General features: G+C 42.1%; 1 protein-coding gene across 3 annotated transcripts in view; it reads right to left on the bottom strand.

Moving 5' to 3' along the window:
* Positions 1-17,327, bottom strand: part of LOC129721129 (uncharacterized) — a 102,696-nt gene that overhangs the window by 15,721 nt on the left and 69,648 nt on the right. For all 3 annotated transcript variants that reach the window (XM_055673309.1, XM_055673307.1, XM_055673308.1), the window contains 2 exons: positions 9,857-10,132; positions 9,349-9,753 (listed from right to left, as the gene is read on the bottom strand). In XM_055673309.1, the coding sequence (XP_055529284.1) occupies positions 9,349-9,753; positions 9,857-10,132 (681 nt within the window). The remainder of the gene's footprint in view (positions 1-9,348; positions 9,754-9,856; positions 10,133-17,327) is intronic.

Below are 17,327 nucleotides of genomic sequence, written 5' to 3' on the forward strand. Positions count from 1 at the left end.
AAAGCTCTAGCGTGTAAGAATAAAAAGTTGGTGTTGAAACGCCATCTTTGCAACCAAACTGCGAACTAAACTAAACGTCAGATTGAAGTTCTTATTACACAGAGAAACGTCAGAGTATCAGAGCACTGGACTGTGTATTCCGTGCAATAAATACATATCAATTGTATATTTACATGAAATTTATGATTATACTCAAATTGAAATATCACGAAAACACAAAAAAATTACACCTTCCAAAATTTCAGGAAAAAACATTTTTTGATAGACAATTTTTAGAAAAAAATCATGGTTTACTAATATTTGCTAACCGATGATATATCTAATTTACAAAATTGAGTATTTTTTCCAAATTTTGTGTCATATCGGGTAACCAGCCCCCGGTGGAAACTATGGTCGTATGCTGACTGGGAAGGGGGTCGTACGCGGCTGTGTCCCCATATTAGGGGCGGCGTACAACAGCGTTTGACCCGGAGTGGGCGGGTGAATTATGGAGTATTGTATCCCGCCAGCTACACCTAAGATGGTAGTCCCATCAGCAGGAGGTAGGTATCTCGACCCTGGTATGTTAGCATACCGAAACCTTTTTTCGAACCACGAACAACGAAAATAGAAATACGGAACGAATCAATCGGCAAAGACCTAGGCTACGAATACGGAAAAAGATTAAGGTAAACGATTGGAAATTGAGTACTTGGAACGTCCGATCTCTCAATGAACCGGCGCGGTCTGGCTTGCTTGCTCAAGAACTACAGCGGCAGGGAGTCGAAATCGCAGTGATTCAGAAGGTTCGGTGGCCAAATTCCGGAGAAAGGGAATTCCGTGCAGTAGACCCCATTGCACACACCTCTTTCAAGTACCACATCTACTACAGTGGCGGCAAAGCAGCGGAACGGGGCGTCAGTTCCGTAGTGCTGGGAAATCAGAAAACAAGAGTCATCCGGTGGAGGCCCGCAGATGACCATATATGCGTGTCGAGGATAAAGGGAAAAATTCTTCAACTACAGTTTAATCAACACCTACGCACCGACAAACGACAAATCCGATGAAGTCAAAGGTTAGTTGTATTTCTCCTCTTTTTTTTTCATTCATAACTCAACAGCTAGCATTATCCTTTATTAACAATATACGTTTTTATTCTATTTAATATCTTTTCATTTTCAATTGAGAAAAAATATTAGATGGCAACACCGTAACAGCTTTTTACACTTTAAATATAGATGACGACAATGAAATAGTTGTTGATGTCGATACATAGGTGGCGCACTGTGGAAACTTTTCATTTTGAACACTAGATGGCGGCACCGCAACAGCTTTTGCACTTAAAATGTAGATGGCGACACTAAAACAGTTGCTCATGTCGATACATAGGTGGCGCACTGTGGAAACTTTCCATTTTTGAAACTAGATGACGGTCATCGGAAACGCAAGCGCACAGGTTGGGAAGGAGGAATTCTTCCGTCCGGTCATTGGAAGGCATAGCCTCCACTCGTCAACCAATGTAAACGGCCTGACGCTGATAAACTTTGCCGCGGCCAGAGGAATGGCCCCATGTAGCTCCGATTTTCTAAGTTTGAATATTCGGTTACACACCTGGAGGCATCCAAATGAAGAAGCCTGCTCCCAGATCGATCTGAATGACGGTCGGCATTTTTCAGATGTTACTGATGTTGAGTCTTTTCGGGGACCAAACATTGACTCTGACCATTATCTCGTCGTTTGTAAGATCCGCGCACGGTTGTCGAACGTGCTGAAATCTCACACAGAGAGGACGACGCGTTTCAACATTCAGCACTTGAAAGCTGATGGTGTGGCAGCAGAATACGCCAGAGAGCTGGATCAACGTACCGCAGAACAGCAGGATGAAGGAGTGGTGGACATAAATGGGCTGTGGAGCAGTATCCACGGTGCCATCGAACAGCGTAACGGCTGGTTTGATGACGAATGCCAGAGAGCGACAGATGAGAAGAAACGTGCCACGAGCCGCATGCTCACAGAAAAAGGTACAGGGAGGCAAGAGCTGCCGAAAATAAAACCCACCGTCGGGAGAAGCGCAAGTACGAGGGGCAGGTGCGGAGCTACTAAAGAACCGTCAGAATCAGGAAATTCCCTGTGTCGGTCATGTGTAATGACAAGGACGGCAACCTGCTTACTGAGAGCCAGGAGACTGCCGAACGACTGATTGGAAGGCCTCATATGGTCTATCTATAAGAAGGAACATCGGTTGGATTGTAGCAACTATCGAGGCATTACGTTGCTCAACTCCGCATATAAAGTGCTCTCCCGTATCCTGTTCTTCATATTAAGACCGTTAACGGAATCCTCTGTTGGCGAGTACCAGACTGGTTTCCGACAGGGGCGTTCCACGACGGATCAAATCTTCACCCTGCGGCAGATCCTCGATAAGTTCCGGAAGTATAACCTGCAGACGCACCATCTGTTTGTGGATTTCAAGGCGGAATACGACTCAGTGAAAAGAAACGAGCTGTGGCAGATAATGCTGGAACACGGTTTCCATACGAAACTAAATCATGCGTGCGGATAGCTGGCGAGACACCAGCCGCGTTCGTAACGTTGGATGGACTGAAGCAGGGGGATGCGCTCTCCAACTTACTGTTCAACATCGCCATTGCAGAAGCAGTACGAAGAGCAAACGTGCAAAGAAACGGTACGATCATCACGAAATCTCACATGTTTCTTGGATTTGGATTTCAATGTACCCGATCCAATTAAAATTTTTCTCACAGCATTTCTCCCAACAGTTAGAACATTTTTGAAGCAGTTGTCTGCCCAATGGCCCCTCCTTGCAGCGATTGTATCCTTCGATGCCTAATTCAACTGCGTATATGAAGGATTCTATCTCTGTCTTACAGTGGAATTGTAGAAGTATTTTACCAAAAATTGATTCGTTTAAAGTTTTGATAAATAAAAACAAATGCGATGCATTTTCCCTTTGTTAAACTTGGCTTACTTCAAATATTGATCTCAACTTCCATGATTTTAATATTATTCGCCTTGATCGAGACACCCCATATGGAGAAGTACTTTTAGGGATTAAAAAGTGCTATTCTTTCTATCGTATTAACCTCCCCTCGATTCCAGGCATCGAAGTTGTCGCATGTCAAATGACAATACAAGGTAAAGAGCTTTGTATTCCTTCAATATATATTCCTCCCAGAGCACAGGTTGGGCAACGGCTGCTCTTTGATTTAATAGAACTTCTTCCCTCGCCACGTTTGATTTTGGGAGACTTCAACTCTCATGGTGTGGCTTGGGGTTCCCCTTACAATGATAACGGCTTCTCTTTAATCTACAACCTTTGCGATGACTTCGACATGACTATTTTAAACAACGGAGAAATGACACGTATCCCGAAACCACCAGCGCGCCCAAGCGCTTTGGATCTATCCTTATGTTCGACGTCGCTACGGTTGGATTGCACATGGAAGGTAATCCTCGATCCTCACGGTAGCGACCATTTGCCTATTCTTATTTCAATTACTAACGGGTTAACTCGCATTCGACCAATTGACATTCCGTATGACCTCACACGGAATGTCGATTGGAAGTTATACGAGGAAATGATTTCAAAAGCGGTCGAGTCGATTCAACATCATCCACCACTTGAAGAATACAACCTCCTCGCGGGCTTGATTCTCGACGCCGCGTTGCAACCCCAAACGAAGAAATATCACGGCGTAACGATCAAAGAACGGCCTCCCACTCCGTGGTGGGACCAAGAGTGCTCCGATGTCTACACGCAAAGATCCGACGCGTTTTTGGCCTTCCAGAAGGGAGGTATACCTGGCGACTATATACGGTATTCGGAGCTTGATACCAAGCTTAAGAGCTTGGCTAAAGCAAAGAAACGCGAATATTGGCATCAGTTCATAAACGAGACGTCGAGGGAGACATCGATGAGCACTCTTTGAGACACAGCCCGAAGAATGCGGAATCGCGTAACGGTCAACGAAAGCGAGGAGTCTTCAAGTCGGTGGATATTTGATTTTGCCAGGAAAGTATGTCCGGACTCTGTTCCTGAGCAAAACATTGCTCGCGATGCGTCTCCGGGCCACGACGCGATAGAATCACCTTTTACGATGGCAGAATTTTCAGTTGCCCTTCTGTCCTGTAACAATAACGCGCCTGGGTTAGATAGAATCAAACTCAACTTGTTGAAGAATCTACCTGGCAATGCCAAGAGGCGCTTGTTGAACTTGTTCAATAAGTTCCTGGAGCAAAACATTGTACCGCAGGATTGGAGGCAAGTGAAGGTGATCGCCATCCAAAAACCAGGGAAACCAGCTTCTGATCACAACTCTTATAGGCCGATTGCAATGCTATCCTGTATCCGGAAATTGATGGAAAAAATGATACTCCGTCGTTTAGACCATTGGGTCGAATCAAATGGTCTACTATCAGATACTCAATTTGGCTTCCGCCGTGCCAAAGGGACGAATGATTGTCTTGCGTTGCTTTCAACAGATATTCAGCTGGCGTATGCTCGCAAAGAACAAATGGCGTCTGCGTTCTTGGACATTAAGGGGGCTTTTGATTCCGTTTCGATTGACATTTTTTCGTAATTTCACCGACAAGGATTTTCGCCAATTTTGAACAATTTTTTGCACAATTTGTTGTCCGAAAAGCACATGCATTTTACGCACGGCGATTTGGCAACTTTTCGCATTAGCTACATGGGTCTTCCCCAGGGCTCATGTTTAAGCCCCCTTCTGTACAATTTTTATCTAAATGACATCGACGAATGTCTGGCAAATTCATGCACGATAAGACAACTTGCAGACGACAGCGTGGTCTCTGTTACAGGAGCCAAAGCTGCCGATTTGCAAGGACAATTTGTCTGCTTGGGCTTTACAGCTAGGTATCGAATTCTCTCCGGAGAAGACTGAGATAGTAGTTTTTTCTAGGAAGCATGAACATACTCAGCTTCAAACACAATTGATGGGTAAAACGATTTCTCAGGTTTTGGTACACAAATATCTTGGTGTCTGGTTCGACTCTAAAGACACCTGGGGTTGTCACGTGAGGTATCTGATGAAAAAATGTCAACAAAGAGTGAATTTTCTTCGTACAATAACCGGACAATGGTGGGGAGCCCATCCAGGAGACCTTAAAAGGCTTTACCAAACAACGATATTGTCTGTCATTGAGTACGGGTGTTTCTGCTTCCGCTCCGCAACAAACCCACATTTGATCAAACTGGAGCGAATACAATATCGTTGTTTGCGTATCGCCTTGGGTTGCATGCAATCGACCCATACGATGAGTTTGGAGGTCTTAGCTGGAGTTCTACCATTGAAAAACCGCTTCTGGAGCCTGTCTTCTCGTATTCTTATCAAATGTGAGGTCTTGAACCGTCCTGTGATTGAAAATTTTGAGAGGTCAATCGAACTTAATTCTCAAACCCGTTTTATGACATTGTATTTGAATCACATGTCCCAAAATATTAACCCTTTTTCGAATATTCCAATTCGTGTCAACTTATCAAACACTTCTGATTCTACTGTGTTTTTCGATACATCCATGATAGAAGAAACTCGAGGAATCCCGGATCATTTACGCGTGCAGGAGATCCCCAAAATATTTTCCAATAAATATCGAAACATCAACTGCGACAATATGTTCTACACTGACGGATCACTTCTCGATGGGTTCACTAGCTTCGGTATCTTCAATAACAATTTAACCGTCTCCCATAAACTCGATAATCCTGCTTCTGTTTCCGTCGCAGAATTAGCTGCAATTCAGTACACCCTAGGGATTATCGAAAAAATGCCCACGGACCATTATTTCATCTTTACGGACAGTCTCAGCTCCATTGAGACTCTCCGATCGATGAATGATGTTAAGCACTCTCCGTATTTCCTGGGGAAAATACGGGAACATCTGAGTGCTTTATCCGAAAAATCGTATCAGATTACCTTAGCGTGGGTCCCTTCTCACTGCTCGATACCGGGTAATGAGAAAGCGGACTCTTTGGCTAAGGTGGGCGCAACAAACGGTGAAATTTATGAAAGACCAATTGCTTTTAATGAGTTTTTCGCACTTGTACTTCAGAATACGATCATCAGTTGGCAAAATTCTTGGACTAGAGGGGAACTGGAAAGGTAGTTACATTCCATTATCCCCAAGGTATCGACGAGCCCGTGGTTCAAGGGGTTGGATGTAGGTCGAGATTTCATTTGCGTGATGTCGCGGCTTATGTCCAATCACTATAGATTTGATACGCATCTCCGTCGTATTGGGCTCGGGGAAAGTGGTATCTGTGCCTGTGGTGAAGGTTATCAGGACATAGAGCACGTTGTTTGGTCATGCCGTGTACACCGTGACGCCAGGTCTAAATTAATAACTTCCCTCCGGGCCGAGGGTAGAGGATCAGCTGTTACTGTTCGTGATGTCTTGGCGAGTCGTGACCTACCCTACATGTCCCTTATATACATTTTCCTGAAATCCATCCCACCCCAGTCTAGTCCCATTCCTTTCCATCCACATTCAACAAAACGGCAAGAACACGTCATAGTCAACTGAACCCCACACGAATCCGCTAGGACCTAAGAACCCGAGGCCTTTCGCGATATCTTGGCTTGAACAACAGCGAACAACAACAACGAACCATAACCAGCAACTGAACCCCGCACAATACTTCCAGGATCCGAGGATTACATGCCCCTGTCCCAGCTCATGACATCGTGGCTTTGCAGAATAAATCCATACATGCTGCATATCCATGGCCATTCGACGATCATCAGACGACCATTCAACTACAAAACATTGATTGAAAAATGTATGCTAGTTTTAAGATAGACTTAATTTCAGCTCGTAGTCGGCAGCGAGGATAAAAAATTTGCTTAAAGAATTTAAGTCATCAGATATAATTGGCGCCGTTAAACATTAAATTGTATTTGTGCCGTGTCAAATGAACGATAGGTGAAGAAAAAAAAAAAGTTCAATATGAATTGTTGTTGGATTTTTTTTTTCACAACATCCGTTCTGCCGCTCATAGCAAGTCCGTCCCACTTGCTTTTTGGTGCTGACGAGAAAACAGCAATTAAAAATCATAACGCTTTAGGTGAAATTTTGCACTTAAATGCTTTTTCAATCGAGACCATCAACAGAATTTAGTACTGCAATGACAATCTAACACTATTGCATCATAAAACTTGCATAAACACTGAATTTGATTAAAATTTGTTAAAAATCATATGCTGGGACTCACATGCGATTACTTTTACGGTACGTAGCCAGAATGATAGCAAGTCAGTCCCATAGCCAGCTACGACCGGTGATAAAAAACAAACTACTGCAAATCGATTGCGGTGCTATAGCTTGCGTTTGGAATGAATCCATCGCTGGTCCATTCATAAATGACCAACTCTCGTGCATTATTAAACAAGTTTTTTGTGAGAAGCATAACACAATGCACCAACTGCGCCGCTCAAAATGAAATAAGATTTTGTTTTTACATTTGATACTACTGATAAATTCAAAATCAGTTTAGGTGTAGGAACTTGTTCTAAATTTCCCTGAGAGCGGTCACACATTCGTGACGGCGGACAGCTTCCACGTAGCAGTGGTAGCAAATATGAAAGAACACCTATAGTTTAGGAAAATGTTTGCGTTCACTGTCAACAAACCACAGCTGAAGGAAGCTACTGGTGGAAACTTTGTTTTGAAGATAACATTGTACTATCAGCTAGAGCCACATGTAGCCGATTTAGAACGCGTAAAATTCAATCAAACCTCCTATCGAATATCACTTGGTACATCCAATTCTAAACCTGAAGGCCATAAGTGGTGGTAAATATCACCGACTTGCGATCACTTTTGCTGTGGGACAAACAGACTTGCTATTGTTTTCATAGCTCCTCAGAACGAAGTATTCAAAAATATTTGTTTTATCGAAAGTAGATATAAAAAGGAATTGATTCCATAAATAAACTCAAAATTGCTAAAAATGCAATTGGGACGGACTTGCCATGAGCGGCAGTGTTGGAATTGTTGTATTATTGTAAAAAATATGCATACCACCATCGGTATTGAAAGTTTGTCGTTTTTCACAAAAGACACAATCAACGATGATAATTCTTCTGCAACAGTGCATCTTAAATCCAGTTTTTCCTATCTATCGTAAACAGGACACTTCCAACATGGCATCCGCCCATAGTCACTTTCCTCCCGTTGTTAACTATGATGCACCGAGGAATGATGCGCAATAATCATACGGTGAAGAAGATAACATCATTACCAGCTTCAAAAAAACTGGTTTGCCGCTACTTGAAGCGTAACACGTAAACACTAATAGAAACATTTGTTAGAGCATGAAACCAAACCAAGTTCTTAAGAGACCTGGTTGCATGAATATTCATCACAAGCTGCTCATATAGTTAGTAGTAAATTTTAGTCCCGAATCAAAATCGGTTGTGTCCGCTCAATGTAAATTAAAGGGCAATGCCCCGGAAATTAGTGTATGTACATAAATAAGCATTCTTGCTTTCCTCAAATGACCTCGAGCACTCAATCTCATTTTTCTATATTATCTGGCCATATTATTACCACGTCACATACATCTTTTTCGGTAAAGTAAGCTACCATTGGAAAACGCAACACGTGCCAGTTTTTACTTCGTCTAAGTGAACTCGCTTTTTCCATGATTATCCGCATGTTCTACCGGCTTCCTGTGTGTTGATGTTGAGCAACAGATGCTAGAGTGAATGTAAGCAAACGGAAAAGGTGACTAACCATTCGCTCAAATGTAGCCATTAGTGTCATTTGCCCTACGTCTCGGTTGCGCTCCCGTATCCCGGGCTAAAGTAGCAGAACAAATGAGAAAGTCATGGTGACTCAGTACTGTACCCACTATTCTGGTAAGCTCGCAGCAGGGAGTTTACATTTGGATGACTGTTTTATGGTTGGTGGATGATTTTTGTTGTGCCACGATAAAAGGTCATGTTTATTACAAGAAAGCAGCCAGTCTCTCGCTACGAGAAGTTAGCGTCATCATAGAGGGGGCAAATTATTTGGTTGGAAATAAAGCTAAGCACCAAATAAATATATGCACCGACAGAGGCTGTTTTTTGGTGAGCGAAAAGCAAATGTAGATTAATTACTACTTTGCTTGCGTCCTTTTACCAGTGAATCACATTAATAGGCTAGACCCATTTGCGTTCCGTCTCGACAATTGCAATAATTTACTGCCTCTAAGGTTTGGAGGTAATGAACTTGGTGGTTTCTTAGATGAGCAGGTTATTAACTAATGTGCATTCGCGTTATATTTTTGCAAAAACATATCCTAATGGCAATAGATATGCGAGATTGAAGCAACAACACACTTACCGACATTCTCTCTCAACCGGCGGTGTTGACATCTGGCCTATCCCGTTAGCTTTCCGTGGTGTCATTGCCTGCACCGACGGGTCTGGACTATTGACTTCCGCCGTAGAAAGCGCTCCCCGCGAATCAACGCTCGGTGTCTTGGAAACGGTTGAGGCACGTCTACTGCTTCGATTCATTTTGGAGGAGGCATTCGAAATTGTCGATGAGCGTCGACTGACGGCAAAGGGATTGTGCCTGGGGCTGGCCGACGGCTCGTCTTTCTCGAACTTGGTTTGCCGCGACAGGACATGTTTTCGGGCCGTGTCCGAGCGCTTGTTTCTGTCACGCAACTTTTGCACAGCTGGTACGTCATTCGGGTAACAGCCGTAGTGCATCGATCCGTGTGAACCAGATTGGTTCGAATGTCTGTAGGAAGAGTAATGGCATAGTTGAGTATAGTTTAATTTTATATGTTAATCAGATCCATCGTTCGCTACACAGCAGCAGCATACATAGGAAAATGTATTACCTCATGAAAGGCTCGGGCTCATCCACAGACTGTGCATGCCGATGCATCTGATGCAGTGTACCAGGATGCAACAAGCTACCGTTGGTTTCACGTGTAGATCGATGAACCATGCTACTGACACGCGACCCGCGATGGTGATGTCGAACTACTGACCTGGCACAAGCAGGTGATTCAACCGCTAGGGGAGCAGGTAGCTTGTCGGCTGTCAGATTCGGTACCGAGCCACTGCGGGACACACGCCGGCTTTCGCACGGCTGGTGGATTGCTTTCGGTGTTCTGAAATAGTGCATTTTTAAACTGTTAGCATAATCGAATCAATCAATTTGCATATGAATTACCGCTAAATCATTCCCAATATGCTCGTGTGATAGAATTCTAAGGTCAAAATATTTGATTCAATGATAACTGTTTATGCATTTATGAATTTTAAATTATGTGGTCAAGTTTTCTTTACGTATAGTAAAACATGTTTATTTAATATGCAACAAATTCTTACGACATTACATTAAAATTAACGGTTATAAATATGTTGAAAAGCCAATTGTTTTTTAACAACTTGTAAGTTCGAAGAATATTTAGTTAGTTTTTTTTTTTTTGTGACAAAATATCAAGTTTAACTCTTTGGCAACTATTTATTGTATGAAACTTTAGTGAAAGTTGGCAAGTTCTGCATAGTTGTTCATATTCTGAAAATGTTTAGCTTACCTCAATGTACAGTAGATTACAAAATTTCGAACAATAAAACTCGATTCATTAAGAATCACTTACTTTGACTCTCGATTTAGTCTAGTGGCTGGAAATTTCAGTTGAATAAAGTAATATTTAAAGGTAAGTTGGACGAATAAGAGTGATGAGATGAATATAGGAGCCATTGCCTTAATAAAATATTTCATTCAATAGTCACATTTTGGATAGGCCCTTATGAAACAGCAGTCTCGAGATAACATGAAGAATTGATATCATAAAATGACCTCTTTATCAAAAAGAAACAACCCTTCGAAAAGGGCATCAATCCACCTATCTGCCTTTAATTCCGCTGAACTATGAAATATTGGACATTTGTTGAACAAAAGCTGAAAAAGAATGAAAAAATGACTCGAGATGCAACAGAGATGGAAATAGGGTGGCACAAAATGGCCGCACATATGATAAACGATATACAAGATTTGAGCCGTTGAGAGTAAAAGAGGTACATGTGCCATTTTTACACTTTTTGGGTTTTTTTGCATAAATTGATGCAGAACGCAATAATGTACTAGAATATCCAAGAAAAACCGAGATCTGATAACCTACACCAAAATTATAGCCAACACAAATTTTGGTAATTAACATAATCACCATTTCGTTGAGAGCAAAAGTGGTACATGTCCAGTCTGTGCATGTTAGATGAATTGTAAGTCGAGGATCTTAGGATATAAAACAATCATGTTTTCAGCAAAGTTGGTCAAGTGATTGAGTACTTTCAGATGAAGATCTGTCTGCTTTGGTAATTTCTCACTACGTGGCGCTAGTGTTTCACCTATTTCAGTATCAACTCGTATGCTGTCACCAAACACATATACACCAGCGCCACGAAGAGACAGAATTCCTCAACAAACAGATTATCATTCTATAGTACTCAATCACTTGGACAACTCTGCTGAAGACATGAATGTTCTATGTCCTAAGATTAGAGAGCTATAATGCATCCTTCATGCTGACACTGGACATGTACCACTTTTGCTTTCAAAGTTTTCTGGTTGTCATTATTTTTCCCATAGATCAAAAGTGGTACATGTTTTTCCATTGAAGTTTGTGTAAGTTTCTCAACCATAACTCGTTATGCTTTTATGTACCGTCTTTTGAAACCTTTCCAGCAATGATTTAGTGCAGTTGTGTTGAAAAAAAATGTTGTAAATAATTTACTATTTGAGTATTTTAGTTTACCGCGTCTCCTGAAAAATTTACTTAATGGCACATGTACCACTTTTGCTCTCAACGGCTCATTTAATTAAAATCAAATTGTATTGATTTTGACGATGAACGAAATTTCTGAAGAAAAGGTCTAAAAGTGTTAATTGAAAATCTTAAATCGGAACAGGAGACGCCAAAGTCGATCCTACGGTAGAAGAAGCGCCAACAGGAAGCGCGGTGCTGGAGGAATTGTACCGTGCGAATGGCACACGGAAATTATACGAGAAGGTGAACAGTTCCCGCAAAAACTATGTGGCTCAAGCCAACTTATGCAGGGACCTGGACGGCAACCTTCTCATGAACAAGTGTGAGGTGATTGAAAGGTGGAAGCAGTACTATGACGAGCACCTTAGCGGCGATGTAACAAAGGACGACGGCGAAACAACAAAGCGGCTGGAGCAGACCAACTCTCCAGCGAACTGTTTGCACACGGTGGCGAATCACTGGCTAAGGCGCTACACTGGATTATTGCCAAAATTTGGGAGAAAGAGCTAGTACCGGAGGAGTGGATGGAGGGTACAATGTGCCCTATGTACAAAAAAGGCAACAAGTTAGATTGCTGCAACTACCGTGCAGTCACGCTACTGAACGCTACCTACAAGGTACTCTTCCAAACTCTGTGCCGTCGACCATCACCGTTTACGAGAGAGTTCATGGGGCAATATCAAATGGGATTCATGAATGCCCGCATCTAAGACTAAGTACAAGAGAGGAAGGGGTTCCAGAGAAGGCAGTATCAATCTCCCACCACCATCTACGAAACACTGATCAGACAGGTAGTCCTCTACGGCCACGAGATCTGGACCATGCTCGTGCAGGACCAACGCGCCCTTGGGGTTTTCGAACGGAAGGTGCTGCGTACCATCGGTGGTGGAGTGCAGATGGAAGATGGATCATGGCGGAGGCGAATGAACCACGAGCATCAGCTGCTTGGAGAACCACTCATTATTCAAACGGTGAAAATCGGCAGACTACGGTGGGCTGGGCATGTCAGAGCTCTATACAAACCAGTAAGCATGCTGTCAAGGTGTTTCTACGAAGTTAAATTTTCGGTTTCAGTACATACTCTCATGAAGCCAAGGCACTTGGCTCCGGTGTTTGCGAAGTATGATTTCCTGTGCCGAAAATGAAACACTAACACTAGTACCGGTGTTCCAACCGTCACTCTGCGTGTGGTTCTACGTCAACCTTGCGGTCGTGGCTTTGCGCACATCCCTTCCGATTTTTTTGCAAATTTTCCTTTAATGTGCTGTTCATTACCTTTATTTTGAGAACTCATTATTTTTATTCCAATAACATGGTTTCGTGACAAATTCTTTTTTACGTCCTGATATCTAATAACTCAAGCTTTACTTTTGGTTTATAAATTTTACATGCTTAAACATGCAAATCACTTATCGTTATAATATACAGGGTATTCAATAAGATGGGGAACGATTTGAAGTGGTTGACGAATTCGTTTATCTTGGTAAACTTATGACATGTGACAACGATATGAGCCGTGAAGTGAAACGACGAGTTGCAGCTGCGAACAGGGCTTTCTACGGACTGCGTAACCAGCTAAGGTCCCGTAGTTTGCAAACTCGCACAAAACTAGCGCTGTATAGGACACTGATACTCCCGGTGGCCCTTCACGGACATGAAGCATGGACGCTGAAGGAAGCTGATCGACGAGTGCTCGGAGTTTTTGAGCGTAAAGTTCTGCGATCGATACTTGGCGGTAAGCTGGAAGATGGAGTGTGGCGCAGACGCATGAATCACGAGTTGTACCAGGCATACAAACCTGCTGATATAGTGAAGGTGATACAGCGGGGCAGGCTTCAGTGGGCTGGACATGTAGCCAGAATGCCTGACGGGAGAGCCACCAAAGCTATCTTCAGTAGAGAATCAGGAAGAGGCCGTCGGCTCCGTGGTAGGCCTCGCACGCGGTGGATGTGCGCGGTGGAAGAAGATGCACGATCTGCTGGTGTACGAAGAGACTGGAGAACGGTTGCCCAAGACAGAAGAAGCTGGACATCTCTAATTCGTTCGGCCCTAGACCGGTTAACGGTCCGTTAGCCAACAAAGTAAAGTAAGTATTCAATAAGTTCGAATATAACTTCTCAACGTTGTGTATATACATGCACATGATGGTTCTGTGTATTGGTATTGGTGTCAGCTTCAACCTCATGTATAGGCTAACCGGCGCGCACGATGTCGACTTGCTGTCGTAGCATAGTTGTTTGCGAGAGGTGAGCGACCCGGCGACATATTCCGGCGGCTGGAATCCCACGAGGTGAAGCGAAATTCAATCTATACCACCATCTAGTGGCGTAGCCAAGAGAGAGGGGAGATTAGGCTCCTCAACCCTCCCCTCAGAACCTTCGATCTTCATCTTTTTGCAGATATTTGTATTTTGCATTACTGGGGTGCCAATGAAATATGTGGCGAAATTCGGTTAGCAGAAATTCAAAAGCTCCGTCTTCTCGAAACAAGTTCTCATGTAAAATTTCAGCTCAATCGGACTGCGGGCTGCACGGAGAAAATAACGACTGCCCAAAATCAAGGCAAACCAGTATTAGAAATTAGTAATTTCATCAAACAAAATATACTTAAGCCAAATCATCTCATACCCCGGAGAGAAACAATTCTTTTTTCCGATTTTTCTCCCAGTCGTTTTCTAGCTTTTAATTCTTGCCTTTGTTTCTATCATCCATAGAGGCCATGAAAGGAAACTTTATCGCTATTCATTTTTGTAGCCTATCTATTTCGCTGCATTGCGTCCGTCGTCTCTCTCACGGGAAACAAGGTGTCTAGTATCAGCAGTTTGTTCCGGCGTAAGAAAATCGAGAAAATATACTCTTCCAGACTACGTAATAGAAGGCTGCTACAAATGTCTGTGTGCCTGTGGCAACTGAACTTTTCAACCATTCGTGGTCCTGGGAAGTAGACTGATGCCCTTTCGAGCTGGAATTTACAAGGGGACGTTTTTTTTTTGACAAGACAAAACTTTTGATACCTTCCGCTGGACAAAATTCGGAAAGTCGATTTTCATTGGCAACCTACCTTTTATGTCATGCGATAATGTCGTTCTTAAGTGAACTACGCAACGGTTTATTTAAACAGCACACAGGTTGCACGGTAAGTGGTATCACTAGAGAGAGCAAGAAAACGCATCATCTTTTTCTCTTCAGTATTCTTCCGCAATCATGTCTCTATTACAATGCAACCCATATTGAAAGTGACTGGTGTGTGAGCGCCAAACCAAAGTTTTTTTATTCCCGTTTTGCTACATAATGTTTGCTTTAAAAATGGACTTTAGCGGCCTTACAGCAGTTACCCGGAACATTCGCCATGGCGGACGAAAACATAGTTGTAGGCAGGTTTTTGAGTTATTTTTTAAATTTAATTTATTTATATAGTTATTTATTTATTTATTAATTATTCTATTTCCATTTGACCTTATAGGTCTCCATGAAAGGCCGTCCTCAAGCAGGCATAAAAACCCCATCATTGTCTGGTCAAGTTGCTGTTCAACAAGGAAGAAAACGTTCCAAAGGATTCAGAATAAAATTCTGAAAATGATTTTGAAGCGTCCTCCTTGGTTTGGTTCACTCGAATTACATAGACTTACTGGTGTTGAACCATTAGAAGCTATGTCAAATAAAATTATTAACAATTTTCGACAAAAATCGTTGCAATCCTCAATTGCTACGATAAGCTCTCTTTATAGCCAATAAGTTAGCATTTAAGTTAGTTGTAAGTTTACTTTCCTTTCTTGACAAGTAGGTTTAAATCCCTACGAAAGATAAGTCCTAATTGCGAAAGCAAACAAATCCTAACAATTAAAATTACAAATTACTAACAGTGTTGAGAAGTCACCATTTGTGATTGGACACACATACTCATTATTTACTAATATTTATCATAAATACTTAAGCTACTAACAAATCCCCTTATTAAAATAAACCATCATTGTTTGTAACACATACATGAAGTTTTACGTTACAATACGTCAATAGCAAAACGACAAACTGTTCAAATCTGACATCGAATTCAATGAATAATACATTGGGTCCAACTTAGTCTCTACATAAAACATTGATCCTATTATTAACCAATATGGTCAATTATAAAATGTTCGACATAGACACTTTCTGAAGAAAAACTGAAACGGAATTTATCAATTCCTTTTCAGTATTCGCGATAAAATTGTTAGAGCAGATCTTACGCTTTTAGTTTGTCCAGAAATTCTCGATAGATCTCGATGATTGTCAGCCAAAGCGGCACCTTCTTGCGGAAGCTCACTTCCTCCGTGGGGAGGTACAATACGAAGTGCTCTGCCAGTCATTGCCAACCAGGGTGAAATTGGTCTCATCGTCCCTCACTACCGCCACGTCGCGATTAGGCAGGAAAATCGACTTGACCATCTTATTCAGCCGCTGCTGCTGCGCCATGGCCTACAGCTTCGAGACCATTGGGCAGGACTGCTGCTTCCTGACATGTACGTTTATGCCCGCCAGGTACATAGACACGGCGTACAACAACGTCTGACCCGGAGCGGGCGGTTGAGTTGAGTCATGAAATACGGTTCTTCGCCAACTATATCTAAGATGACAGCACTGTGGCGAGACTAAGTATCGCAGCTCAAATATATACCATACTGAATATGTAGGGGAGAGGGGGCCAGTTTCGGATACTTTTTTCTACCATGATTTTTAATATTTTTTTGTTATCTTTTAAAAAAAATTGAATTCATCCTAGCTGTTGCTTGGACATCAGAGTATCATATAAGCGTGTTATATAGTAGTGTTGGATGATGCGATTTCGGTTGAGTTACTTAAATTTTTCAAAATTGCTTTTTTGTCCGAATGTGAGCCGTGTGTAGGGTAGTTTCGGACAGTCCTGCGGCACTTTCGGACAGTGTTGAAAAACTTTTCTAGATTAATGAAAATTTTGTGTATTTCAACTATTTCCTTAATAAAAACAGAGACTGAGATTAGATGCTTTGCAAACTTCGAAACTCATCCTTTAATTTCAAATTCATTTCATAAAATAAAAATCGAGCAAACTGGCTATGAGGGGGAAAGGATACAAGAACTATGTTATTTTCTCGCCAATATTTGATTGGTTCAAAGTACAACGGCATTCGTGATTGTCAAGCAACAGCAAAATTGGTTTACTTACGCTGCTTTCTGGAACCTCATTCAAGTGTTCCAGAACATTGAAAAACAATTTTCCAATCGCTTTGGCATACGGTACGTTAATCCATAATTCATGTGAGAACTTTCGATCAAATATTTCTCTAGAAATATTTGATTTGTTGATCTGAGCTTTTGGACGAGAAGCTTTCTGAATTTTCTGTTTTTTCATTTCTTTGATTTTTCAGACGACAGACCAAGGTACTTCTCTTAACTCCGCAGGTATCAGAAACGTGTCTCAAAGACATTGTTCGGTTAGAAACTCTTCCCAGCTCATCTTCGTCGATGCTTGCTCTATCGGTTTTTGTTTTGTAGTTCCGAACCATTTTTAGGACTGA

This window comes from Wyeomyia smithii, chromosome 2 (assembly GCF_029784165.1).
Source record: "Wyeomyia smithii strain HCP4-BCI-WySm-NY-G18 chromosome 2, ASM2978416v1, whole genome shotgun sequence".
Lineage (NCBI taxonomy): Eukaryota > Metazoa > Arthropoda > Insecta > Diptera > Culicidae > Wyeomyia > Wyeomyia smithii.